General features: G+C 40.1%; 1 protein-coding gene across 1 annotated transcript in view; it reads right to left on the reverse strand.

Annotated features, from left to right (window-relative positions):
- LOC133641179 (protein Daple-like) overlaps positions 1 to 13724 on the reverse strand; it is a 45809-nt gene that overhangs the window by 23948 nt on the left and 8137 nt on the right. Inside the window, exons 2-6 of the mRNA XM_062035112.1 lie at positions 11931 to 12089; positions 8010 to 8156; positions 6223 to 6373; positions 3340 to 3521; positions 666 to 803 (exon numbers count right to left, since the gene is read on the reverse strand). Coding sequence (XP_061891096.1) covers positions 666 to 803; positions 3340 to 3521; positions 6223 to 6373; positions 8010 to 8156; positions 11931 to 12089 — 777 coding nt within the window. The remainder of the gene's footprint in view (positions 1 to 665; positions 804 to 3339; positions 3522 to 6222; positions 6374 to 8009; positions 8157 to 11930; positions 12090 to 13724) is intronic.

A 13724-nucleotide genomic window follows, 5' to 3' on the forward strand; every position in this document is an offset into this window, starting at 1 on the left:
CCTAGGTGTGTGCACGTACCTGTCTGTCTCTCTGCCTAGGTGTGTGCACGTACCTGTCTGTCTCTCTGCCTAGGTGTGTGCACGTACCTGTCTGTCTCTCTGCCTAGGTGTGTGCACGTACCTGTCTGTCTTTCTGCCTAGGTGTGTGCACGTACCTGTCTGTCTCTCTGCCTAGGTGTGTGCACGTACCTGTCTGTCTCTCTGCCTAGGTGTGTGCACGTACCTGTCTGTCTCTCTGCCTAGGTGTGTGCATGTACCTGTCTGTCTCTCTGCCTAGGTGTGTGCACGTACCTGTCTGTCTCTCTGCCTAGGTGTGTGCACGTACCTGTCTGTCTCTCTGCCTAGGTGTGTGCACGTACCTGTCTGTCTTTCTGCCTAGGTGTGTGCACGTACCTGTCTATCTCTCTGCCTAGGTGTGTGCACGTACCTGTCTGTCTCTCTGCCTAGGTGTGTGCATGTACCTTTCTGTCTCTCTGCCTAGGTGTGTGCACGTACCTGTCTGTCTCTCTGCCTAGGTGTGTGCACGTACCTGTCTGTCTCTCTGCCTAGGTGTGTGCACGTACCTGTCTGTCTCTCTGCCTAGGTGTGTGCACGTACCTGTCTGTCTCTCTGCCTAGGTGTGTGCACGTACCTGTCTGTCTCTCTGCCTAGGTGTGTGCACGTACCTGTCTGTCTTTGTCTGCTCTGAGAAGCTGCATCTGTCCTTCCAGAAGGTGTTTGTCCTTCAACAGTTCCTCTCCAAGAGACTCCATGTCTTGGTTGGTCACTTTCTCCTGGTCCAACAAGGCCTGGAGATGTTCCACCTGAAAGGACATATCAGGAGATATTTCACCAAGAAAACTACATTTGTGTAGTGACATCCAAACTTAAGTACAAACTTTTGCCACCAAGGGCCACATACTGAAAGCTAAAGTGTGCGGGGCCCATATTGATATTTTCTTTTTTTTTTTAAATGCAAACAGATATTGTGTCAACTTTGTATTAAAGGTGACAACGTGTATTATTATTATTATTATTATTATTAGTTCGAACATTTCATCTTTTTCTCATTATATACCCATTTGTTTGCTATTTTTTGACATTTGTAATTAGTGCTGAAAATTGTAATTTCCCCTCTGGGATTAATAAAGTATTTCTGATTCTGATTCTAATGTATTCATAAGTTAGAATTTTATGTATCAATTAACTAACCAACTAAACTTTGTGTATTATTAATTTTTATTAGTTCAAACATTTCATCTTTTTCTCATTATATACCCATTTTTTTGCTCTTTTTTGACATTTTTACTATTTTATTCCCATGTAAAAATAGAATAATAGTAATTATAATATTGTTTAACTGCATAATCTAATGTGTCAAAAATTCTGCCTGTTCAAAAATATTATTTTACGTTGCACATTTAACAATGTTTGATATTGTTATTGTCATTTTTCTAATTAATTTATTCATAAGTTTGTATTTTAATTATGACCTAACTAACTAAACTTTGTTAGTTTTTAAGGCTATTTGATTTTTATTTTGAAAGCTTCTAGTATTTTAGATCAGGGGTGTCTACATTATTTTTCACCCAGGGCCACATACATACTGAAAAGTCAAGTATTGGGGGCCATTTTGATATTTTTTATTTAAAGAACAGATATATATTTAAAGACAACGCGTTTTGTTATAGATGACTAAGTATAATAATATTAACTATTAGTATGTACAAAGACATGCTGGATGAAAACCAACGCTTGATTGGATGGAGCTTGAGAGGTGCTACAAAGAAGAAAGAGAGAAACTGCCCAAAGATGGTGTCGTATTGAAAAAGACTTGAGGTGTAATTGCTGCCAAAGGTGCATCAACTAAGTATTGAGTAAAGGCTGTGAATACTTATGTACATGTGTTTATTTACTTTTAATTCATTTGCACACACACAAAAAAATCACATTATGGGGTATTGTGTGTAGAATTTTGAGGACAAAAATGACTTTAGTACATCTTGAAATAAGGCTGTAACATAACAAGATGTGTGAATACTTAATGGAGGCAGTCCAACACTTGGCGTAGACCAAGGTACCAAAAGTGTCCTACCTTTTTGCTGAGAGTCTGGTTCTCTCTGTAGACCAAGGTACCAAAAGTGTCCTACCTTCTTGCTGAGAGTCTGGTTCTCTCTGTAGACCAAGGTACCAAAAGTGTCCTACCTTCTTGCTGAGAGTCTGGTTCTCTCTGTAGACCAAGGTACCAAAAGTGTCCTACCTTCTTGCTGAGAGTCTGGTTCTCTCTGTAGACCAAGGTACCAAAAGTGTCCTACCTTCTTGCTGAGAGTCTGGTTCTCTCTGTAGACCAAGGTACCAAAAGTGTCCTACCTTCTTGCTGAGAGTCTGGTTCTCTCTGTAGACCAAGGTACCAAAAGTGTCCTACCTTCTTGCTGAGAGTCTGGTTCTCTCTGTAGACCAAGGTACCAAAAGTGTCCTACCTTCTTGCTGAGAGTCTGGTTCTCTCTGTAGACCAAGGTACCAAAAGTGTCCTACCTTCTTGCTGAGAGTCTGGTTCTCTCTGTAGACCAAGGTACCAAAAGTGTCCTACCTTCTTGCTGAGAGTCTGGTTCTCTCTGTAGACCAAGGTACCAAAAGTGTCCTACCTTCTTGCTGAGAGTCTGGTTCTCTCTGTAGACCAAGGTACCAAAAGTGTCCTACCTTCTTGCTGAGAGTCTGGTTCTCTCTGTAGACCAAGGTACCAAAAGTGTCCTACCTTCTTGCTGAGAGTCTGGTTCTCTCTGTAGACCAAGGTACCAAAAGTGTCCTACCTTCTTGCTGAGAGTCTGGTTCTCTCTGTAGACCAAGGTACCAAAAGTGTCCTACCTTCTTGCTGAGAGTCTGGTTCTCTCTGTAGACCAAGGTACCAAAAGTGTCCTACCTTCTTGCTAAGAGTCTGGTTCTCTCTGTAGACCAAGGTACCAAAAGTGTCCTACCTTCTTGCTGAGAGTCTGGTTCTCTCTGTAGACCAAGGTACCAAAAGTGTCCTACCTTCTTGCTAAGAGTCTGGTTCTCTCTGTAGACCAAGGTACCAAAAGTGTCCTACCTTCTTGCTGAGAGTCTGGTTCTCTCTGTAGACCAAGGTACCAAAAGTGTCCTACCTTCTTGCTGAGAGTCTGGTTCTCTCTGTAGACCAAGGTACCAAAAGTGTCCTACCTTCTTGCTGAGAGTCTGGTTCTCTCTGTAGACCAAGGTACCAAAAGTGTCCTACCTTCTTGCTGAGAGTCTGGTTCTCTCTGTAGACCAAGGTACCAAAAGTGTCCTACCTTCTTGCTGAGAGTCTGGTTCTCTCTGTAGACCAAGGTACCAAAAGTGTCCTACCTTCTTGCTGAGAGTCTGGTTCTCTTGGTCCAGCACTTGGCCATGGAGCTCTCTCTCCTGCAGGAGGTGCTTCTCTTCTTTCAGTCTCTCAACAGAGGCTTGGAGCTCCCCGTTCTCCTTCTCCAGCTTTAAAACCCGGCTGGAAACACACTCATTGAGCTCGTGTACGAAGGATTTCCGAGCTGCAGCAGAACCGAAATTTGACAAAATCAGCATGAGGAAAACAAACTAGTGGCTTGCCAAAGGAGAAGAGGAGCAGAAAATAAAGAGAAATTGTCAGATCAGCTGACAAAGCAGACACTAACACTAGAGCAGCTCAGAGAGGTTCCTCTCAGTAAGACAGATCACTAATTAAAAGGACATCTTTAGAAAGAGTGCAGCAAGACACTTGTATGCAATACAAAACACAGTAGGAGCGGGAAGAACTGTAAGGGGGAGCAGAAAAGTGGAAGGAATCAGGTCACACGTTGGATTAGGACACATCAGACCTTAGAAGTTAACAGGATTATGTGACAACTTCAATAAGGTAGAGTCAGTGGAACATTTCATAGTGGAAACACAGTAGGAAAGGAGAAAACTAAGAGAGGAAGTTAGAAGACATGGACAGAAGAAGGTTACTATCAAAGGGTACTAAGCAGCAACCACAACATTTCATTGAAGTTTCTAGAAGAGACAGGGATACAATTTAGTATGGGAAGGTAAGTATGAATGTATATATATATGTAGGTCAGGAAAAAACACAAGAGGCTAGATCAGACCTGGGCATTCTGCGGGCCACATCCGGCTTTTTGTACGTCCCTGTCTGGCCCGCGTGAGGCCAATCATAAATTACAAAATAAATTTAAAAAAGTATCTATCTTGAGTGTGCAATACAACGGTGCTGCTTTTGTTTTGAAAAGCGTTATTTGTATGACTTCCGTGTGGACGTATGCTCGTGGCGCAGCGGCAATCACAAATTACAAAATAAAGTTGAAAAAACATCTATATCGTGCGTGCAATACAACTGTGCTGCTTTTATTTTGAAAAGTGTTATTTATGGGCGTATGTCCTGTGAGTGAAGGCACACAGCTACAAGTGATGCCAGGTTATCCCCGAGACGCTAAAAAGAGAAAAGTTGATGAGGAATGGCGTGTTTTCAACAAGACATGGACTGCCAAGTAAAGGTAAAGCCGTGTGCTAAATTTGTGGTACACACGTTGCTGTGTTTAAAGAATATAGTGTAACCACCTGCTGAAGTGGATGTTGTCTTCTTGAGTTGCGGAAATGAGGAGTGAGGATGGACGTGCGTGTGGAAGGAAGGAGATAAGTTGAGCTGTGTTAGTATAGCTTGCTCAATAAAAGTTGAAAAAGAGCGTCAGACTTGGTGTGCACTTCTTCTGGACGCTACAATTGGTGGCAGAAGTAAAACTTTGCGCATACTGCGCTGCTTGTGTGCTCAGCCTGCCACGTCATCAGGAGGTACGTGCCACGTCATCAGGAGGTACGTGCCACGTCATCGGGAGGTACGTGCCACGTCATCAGGAGGTACGTGCCACGTCATCAGGAGGTACGTGCCACGTCATCAGGAGGTACGTGCCACGTCATCAGGAGGTACGTGCCACGTCATCAGGAGGTACGTGCCACGTCATCGGGAGGTACGTGCCACCATGTTTCCTGGCGACTTTGTCAAGATGGAACGGGAGGGGAATGACATTGAGTGGGGACTTAAGGTGCCAGCAGCACTGCAGATGTCTGTGTGAAACCCGGACGTGAGAAGCTCGTCGCAAAGAGAGAGAGAGGGAGGAAGGAGAGAGGCAGCGTCACAGGAGAGAGAGAGAAAGGGAGGAAGGAGAGAGGCAGCGTCACAGGAGAGAGAGAGAAAGGGAGGAAGGAGAGAGGCAGCGTCACAGGAGAGAGAGAGAAAGGGAGGAAGGAGAGAGGCAGCGTCACAGGAGAGAGAGAGAAAGGGAGGAAGGAGAGAGGCAGCGTCACAGGAGAGAGAGAGAGGGAGGAAGGAGAGAGGCAGCGTCTACAGGTGCAGCGCACGCTGCTTGACATGGAAGAATTCCGCCCTCAATGAAGACTCCCAGGTTTGATGGCAAGGCGAACTGGGAGGCATTTCATCCCACTTCTGACACCAATTGTAGCGTCCAGAAGAAGTGCACACCAAGTCTGACGCTCTTTTTCAACTTTTATTGAGCAAGCTATACTAACACAGCTCAACTATCTCCTTCCTTCCACACGCACGTCTATCCTCACTCCTCATTTACGCAACAACAACACTTCCTCCTTCTTCGCCAATCACCTGACAGGCGTGCTACGTTCACAACAAACAGGATGCAGGATAAAGGGACAGAAATTGACATTTTTGCATGGTATTACACATCAGGAAGTGTTGTGTAAGAAAGTGTTCAAAATAAAACCATCAAAAGCCATCTGCTTTTGTATAAAGATAAGTTAGGTTAAATGAAAATATTATTATTATTATTATCTATCTTACGGTATATCAAAAATAATTTGAGCAAAATTTAATTGAAATATTGTCAGTGTGGCCCTCCAGCAGTGCTCGGTTGCTCATGCGGCCCCCGGTAAAAATTAATTGCCCACCCCTGGGCTAGATCATCCCTACAAGCCTGTTTTGCAGGTGTCCCTGCTGGAAAATCCCCTGCGAAACAGGCTTGTAGGGATGATATAGCCTCTTGTGTTTTTTCCTGACCTAACATATGTACAGTATATGTGTGTGAGGTTCACACTCTTATAGTAAGGAGGAGGAAGAGGAAGAGGAAGAGGAAGAAGAAGGAGAAGAAGAAGGAGAAGAAGAAGAAGAAGAAGAAGAAGAAGAAGAAGAAGAAGAAGAAGAAGGAGGAGGAGAAGAAGAAGAAGAAGAAGAAGAGGACATCTTACTCTCTGAGCTACAATTATCCTGGTGTTTGCTGAGTTGTTCCAGTTCCCATCCAAGATGAGCTGATTCGTTCATACTCTGTTTCTGTCCTATCTCCAGCAGCATGTTCTCTTCCTGTAACTCTTCCACTCTCTGACGCTCACTCTCTCTCTCCTGCACACACACACACACACACACACACACACACACACACACACACATTACACTTTTATATATAAATATATATATATCACTCTCTCTCTCCTGCACACACACATATATACATACACATATATATATATATATATATATATATATATATATATATATATATATATATATATATATATATATATATATATATATATATACACTGTATATATATATATATATGACTCTCTCTCTCAAAGCAGGTTAGAAGCTACACAACTTTACTCTGGTTGTATGGAGATGCTCTAAACACATCTAATGTTGTGTTGTTGATATTATGACATTGTTGTTGTTGTCATATTGATGTATAATTAAGATTAAAGTAGCAATGATTGTCACACACACACTAGATGTGGTGAAATGTGTCCTCTGCATTTGACCCATCCCCTTGGGGAGCAGTGGGCTGTTTACCTCCCTGCTTGGCACTCAGCATCAAGGCTTGGAGTTGGGGGTTAAATCACCAAAATGATTGTGTTGTGTTGTTGTTATTGTCATATTGATGTATCATTATGTTGTGTTGTTGACATTATGACATTGTTATTGTCATATTGATGTATAATTATGTTGTGTTGTTGACATTATGACATTGTTATTGTCATATTGATGTATAATTATGTTGTGTTGTTGACATTATGACATTGTTGTTGTCATATTGATGTATAATTATGTTGTGTTGTTGACATTATGACATTGTTGTTGTCATATTGATGTATAATTATGTTGTGTTGTTGACATTATGACATTGTTATTGTCATATTGATGTATAATTATGTTGTGTTGTTGACATTATGACATTGTTATTGTCATATTGATGTATAATTATGTTGTGTTGTTGACATTATGACATTGTTATTGTCATATTGATGTATCATTATGTTGTGTTGTTGACATTATGACATTGTTGTTGTCATATTGATGTATAATTATGTTGTGTTGTTGACATTATGACATTGTTGTTGTCATATTGATGTATAATTATGTTGTGTTGTTGACATTATGACATTGTTATTGTCATATTGATGTATCATTATGTTGTGTTGTTGACATTATGACATTGTTATTGTCATATTGATGTATCATTATGTTGTGTTGTTGACATTATGACATTGTTATTGTCATATTGATGTATCATTATGTTGTGTTGTTGACATTATGACATTGTTATTGTCATATTGATGTATAATTATGTTGTGTTGTTGACATTATGACATTGTTATTGTCATATTGATGTATCATTATGTTGTGTTGTTGACATTATGACATTGTTATTGTCATATTGATGTATCATTATGTTGTGTTGTTGACATTATGACATTGTTATTGTCATATTGATGTATCATTATGTTGTGTTGTTGACATTATGACATTGTTGTTGTCATATTGATGTATCATTATGTTGTGTTGTTGACATTATGACATTGTTATTGTCATATTGATGTATAATTATGTTGTGTTGTTGACATTATGACATTGTTGTTGTCATATTGATGTATAATTATGTTGTGTTGTTGACATTATGACATTGTTGTTGTCATATTGATGTATCATTATGTTGTGTTGTTGACATTGTTATATTGATGTATAATTATGAGTGCAGTACCATTTCCAAGTGGTGTATTTTGGCCTGCAGCAGCAGGTTGTCCTTCTCCAAGGTGTGCACTTTGTCACAGCGCCCCCTGGAGGCGGCCAGCTGCTCCTCCAACAACATCTTGGTCTCCAGCAGAGTCAGGTTGTCCTCACGGAGCTCCTGAAGGACAAATGTCAACACTTGTCAAAGAAATACTTTTTGATAGTTTTATATTTGGGAAAAGTTCATCATTAATCAAATAGAATATTGAGGGTTCACCTTTCCACAATCCAGTAAGGTAACTACACTCTTTAAAAAGCAATCCAAGATAGTTGACTACATATAAAACATTTTTCTCAATGAATGAATAATTCCCTGATTATCCAAATACATAATTACCACATAACCTTTGTGGATTTCAAGAAATAAGTACAGTACACTACTGTATTAACGAATGAAATCAAAGATCAAAACCTGTCTTTTTGACCTATAAATAAGCCTGGGTTTTATCACAAAGCCTGCAGCATTTCCACACAAAACCAGAGTCACACCATCTTTTTGGGTCTTAAATCCTGCACTTTTGGCTTCGTCCTGCATTATAAAGGTGCGAGAAGGCATTGGTTTCCAAAATAAGCATGTCTCATCCATATTAAAAACTTGTTCAGGATGATATCCCCCACCACAGTATACATTCTGTACTGTACAGCAGTGGTCCCCAACCTTTTTGTAGCTGGGGACCGGTCAACGCTTGAAAAACCGGGGGGGGAGGGTTTTTTTTTTCTTTTCTTTTTTCATAAAGAAATACAATCATGTGTGCTTACGGACTGTATCCCTGCAGACTGTATTGATCTATATTGTTTTGTAATGTATATATTGTGTTTTTTATGTTGATTTAATAAAAAAAAAAAAATAAAATAAAATGTTTTGTTTTGTTTTTTTGGTTTTTTTTAAATAAAATTTCTTGCGCGGCCCGGTACCAATTGGTCCGCAGCCCGGTGGTTGGGGACCACTGCTGTACAGGACACATGGCAAGAAAAAGATGGATTGACAAAGGTCTACAGTCCCTTAGCCCATCAGGACGCAGAACACAATGTGCATTTATACACTGTAAAAAAAAAAGACCAAAAAGCATGCAACACTGTAAAACAATGACACACACACACACACACACACACATCAGTGTAACAGCGAGGCCGTGTAAAGTGAACCACCTTGTAGCGAGGGAACACTCTATGTATTTATGTGCTCCCCATATCAATATTTTGGTACCGCTACCAAAATGTATTTCAATACCTTACGATACTTTTCTAAATAAAGAGGACCGCAAAAAATGTCATTATTGTCTTTATTGCATACTTGCCAACCCTCCCGTTTTTACCGGGAGACTCCCGGTATTCAGCGCCTCTCCCGATAACCTCCCGGCAGAAATTTTCTCCCGACAAACTCCCGGTATTCAGCCGGAGCTGGAGGCCACGCCCCCTCCAGCTCAATGCGGACCTGAGTGGGGACAGCCTGTTCTCACGTCCGCTTTCCCACAATATAAACAGCTTGCCTACCCAATGACGTCATAACTGTAGAATGATGGAGGGCGAGTTCTTGGTTTCTCATGTGGGTTTATTGTTAGGCACTTTCATTAACGTCCTCCCAGCGCGCTAACAACACACGTCACGTTTAGTCTACCGTAAAGCAGTTCGTCTGCCGTAAACAGCAATGTTGTGACACTCTTAAACAGGACAATACTGCCATCTACTGGATAGCCTCCAGAACACTGAAATTCAAGTATTTCTTTTATTTATATGTATAATAAAATAAATATATATATATAGCTAGAATTCACTGAAAGTCAAGTATTTCATATATATATATATATACAGGTATATATATATGAAATACTTGAGTTGGTGAATTCTAGCTTAAATATATTCCCCTCTTAACCACATCCCCAACCACGCCCCCGCCCCACCCCCGACCACCCCCCCCACCCTCACCCCCCACCCCCCGGTATCGGAGGTCTCAAGGTTGGCAAGTATGCTTTATGGTAACAACAAATGTTAGTGTACATGAAACTTATGTTTATTATTGTCATTTAGTCCTTACATAAAATGTTGAACTTGTAAGTAAACAAACAAAGACTCCTAATTAGTCTATGCAGTAACATATTGTGTCATTTATACACCTATTATTTTATACACATTATGAGGGACAAACTGTAGAAAATGGATTATTAATCTACTTGTTCATTTACTGTTAATATCTGCTTATTTTCTCTTTTAACATGTTCTATCTACACTTCTGTTCAAATGTAATAATCACTTATTCTTCTCTTCTTTGATACTTGACATTAGTTGTGGATGATACCACACATTTAGGTATGGATGTGATACCAAGTAGTTACAGGATCATACATTGGTCATATTCAAAGTCCTCATGTGTCCAGGGACATATTTACTGACTTTATAAACATGATATACTTTTTTTTAAAAGGCAAAAAGGTTTTGTGACGATAAAAAATAAGTACCGTATTTTTCGGACTATAAGTGGCAGTTTTTTTCATAGTTTGGCCGGGGGTGCGACTTATACTCAGGAGCGACTTATGTGTGAAATGATGAACACATTAGCGTAAAATATCCAATAATATTATTGATGTCATTCACGTAAGAGACTAGACGTATAAGATTTCATAGGATTTAGCGATTAGGAGTGACAGTAAACGTATAGCATGTTCTATATGTTATAGTTATTTGAATGACTCTTACCATAATATGTGAGGTTAACATAGCAGTTGGTTATTTATGCCTCATATAACGTACACTTATTCAGCCTGTTGTTCACTATTCTTTACACATTTTAAATTGCCTTTCAAATGTCTATTCTTGCTGTTGGCTTTTAGCAAATACATTTCCACAAAAAATGCGACTTATACTCCAGTGCCACTTATATATGTTTTTTTCCTTTATTATGCATTTTCAGTCAGTGCGACTTATACTCCGGAGCGACTTATACTCCGAAAAATACGGTACTTGGTATCATTACAGTGGATGTCAGGTGTAGATGCACCCAAGGCATTTGTTGACATTGTGACGGTGGTGAGCTATTGTATCCTCCTACGCTGTGTAGTGAAGCATGTTTAGCTATTCCTCCTCCTCCAGTGATAATGTTACTTGTAAGAAACATACTTTATTTGTCGCCATGGAGACCAGGATTAGTGATTTAGAAGTAGCTAAAACACTGTGGATGGATGTTAGCCATGTGTTAAAGCAGCTCTTCCTGAGGGTGTTTCAGTGTTATAACTTCACCTTTATCTGGACTTTTTACACCAACATTCTCCCTTTTCTGTCTACACACTGTGTCTGCTTGTAAGTACTCTGTGTGTGTGCGCTGCCCAACATGCTACTCTGCTTTTCTGTCTACACACTGTGTCTGCTTGTAAGTACTCTGTGTGTGTGCGCTGCCCAACATGCTCCTCTGCTTTTCTGTCTACACACTGTGTCTGCTTGTAAGTACTCTGTGTGTGTGCGCTGCCCAACATGCTCCTCTGCTTTTCTGTCTACACACTGTGTCTGCTTGTAAGTACTCTGTGTGTGTGCGCTGCCCAACATGCTACTCTGCTTTTCTGTCTACACACTGTGTCTGCTTGTAAGTACTCTGTGTGTGTGCGCTGCCCAACATGCTCCTCTGCTCCAAAAAGCAGCATTGGACCGGTAGTTTCCAAACAGAGTAGAGTAGAGAATATGCTGAATTAGTAGGGCGGTACTATACTAGTAGCGGTGTAGCGTACAACCCTAGCAGGTATATAAAGTGCAGGCTACAAATGGCCATAACACTAAGGTGCTGACATTGAGATGTTTGATGTGTTGTACAGTAGCTAGACATAAGTAGAGTCAAAGTGAGTTTACCTCCATCCTGGCCTTGTAGAAGTAACATAAGACATAAGTAGAGTCAAAGTGAGTTTACCTCCATCCTGGCCTTGTAGAAGTGAACATCATTCAGCTTCTCCTTACATCGACTCAGCTCTGTTTCCAGTCGCTCCACCCGGGCACCTTTCTCCCGCAAAGAGTCCACTTCGTCCCGATAAAGCCGCACTGAGCGAGCCTCGCAGGACAGTGACTGGTTCTAGGTCACACACACACATGATGTCATCGTCATGGCAACTAAAGCACTGTTGTATTTGTCCATCTGATCCCAGGTAAGAATATATTCAGCCGTCAACAACCTGCATCCAGCATATTCCACATCATGTTGTCTTGTCACATGTTTCCTACACTTTCAACCCTAAGGCTTCAAAAGCATGTTGCTACTTTATGGATTCTTACATAATGTCAATGTTTTGCTTTTTTTAAATCAGCAAACACACTGAATATGTTTGTTATTGTTTGTGCTACAGCACCATCTTTTGGACAAGATTGCTCACTGAAGGTGCTACATTGCCCTTCTACAGTCTGCTCTTCTAGCCTTCCATAGCGTTTCTACTCGTATGGATTCTCCATTCATCACTCAAAGTAAGTTTTACAATATAACTACAACAATGTGTGATGTCTGTAGGAGTGTTTCCATGCATATTTGTGCGTGCTATCGTAATGTAATCAAGCTAGCTTCGTTAGCTAATATGCTAAGATGTTTACGAGTGTCTGTGTTAGTATTATTGACTTACAACAACATTCTTTTTGTATTGTTTCACTTTCACTAATTCCTCAGTAGGGATGATGTTCGAAACCGATTCTCCCGGTTGTTCGATAAGAAAAGAACCGATTCCATGGACTCGAATCCCTTTTTGAAAACCGGTTCCCGCTATCGAGGCCACTATAGTAAAGAAAAAGAGTTGGTTCTTTGTTCGAATCCCTGGGAACGAATCCCTTCCCACAGGAAATGCCCTGTGGGACGGCAATGTTATGCCCATTTGATTGTAGACTCTTACTGACACCTTGTGGCGATAGGAAAATACTACACGTCATTAGTTTGGGCACTTCCGGGTTGACGATGTCAGTTCAATTCATGAGACAATTGAGAAGTAGACAAGTTGTGTTAGCTCTTACAAGCCTTGGAAAAGATAAGTCTGTAAGTAAACTGTTTAACTTGTTTATGTAACTCAATATTAAGGTGGAAAGTGGTTACATTTGATAGTAAGATGTTTATTGAAAAACTATTTTTGTGCACAGTTTCAATGGAGGTTTTGAGGACTTAAAATGGCTGCCAGTCGTGTATTTCCACCATCGAAATAGTTTCAACACTCAGAAGTATTTGCTTGATGATAGTACTGTATATTTGTGTGAAGCTAATATTTACATATTGTGTATTATATTTCAGTATGTTAATTGAATCACATAGCTTATACATTTGTCATTGTGTGTATTTCAGTTTAAAATAAAAAAAAACAGTCCAGTGCAAGACAAAAGTAAAGATAGAAAAAGACAAAGCCAGATCAACAACAATAAAGAGCCTAAATGGATTAATCTGCTTTGGAACTTTATTAGACGTCTTGGATTGTTTGTTAGCTGTCTGCCTCTGTGTGTAGTTAGTATGTTCCAATAGCAGCAGAAGTGCACTTTTTGGAGAGCTGTATTATTTTCAGTTTTGTGTCCAAGGGACTGATTTTATTTAACACTGTATTATTATTTATACACCTATAGTGATCACAGAGACAGGTTGTTTTTGTGTTATTGTATATATTTGTTTTTCTGAAAAATCCCACTTAATATACTTTGGGTAACAGTCAATATATATTAAAACTTTTTTTTTAGGGGGGTAACA

This window comes from Entelurus aequoreus, linkage group LG23, assembly GCF_033978785.1.
Source record: "Entelurus aequoreus isolate RoL-2023_Sb linkage group LG23, RoL_Eaeq_v1.1, whole genome shotgun sequence".
In the NCBI taxonomy this organism is placed as follows: domain Eukaryota; kingdom Metazoa; phylum Chordata; class Actinopteri; order Syngnathiformes; family Syngnathidae; genus Entelurus; species Entelurus aequoreus.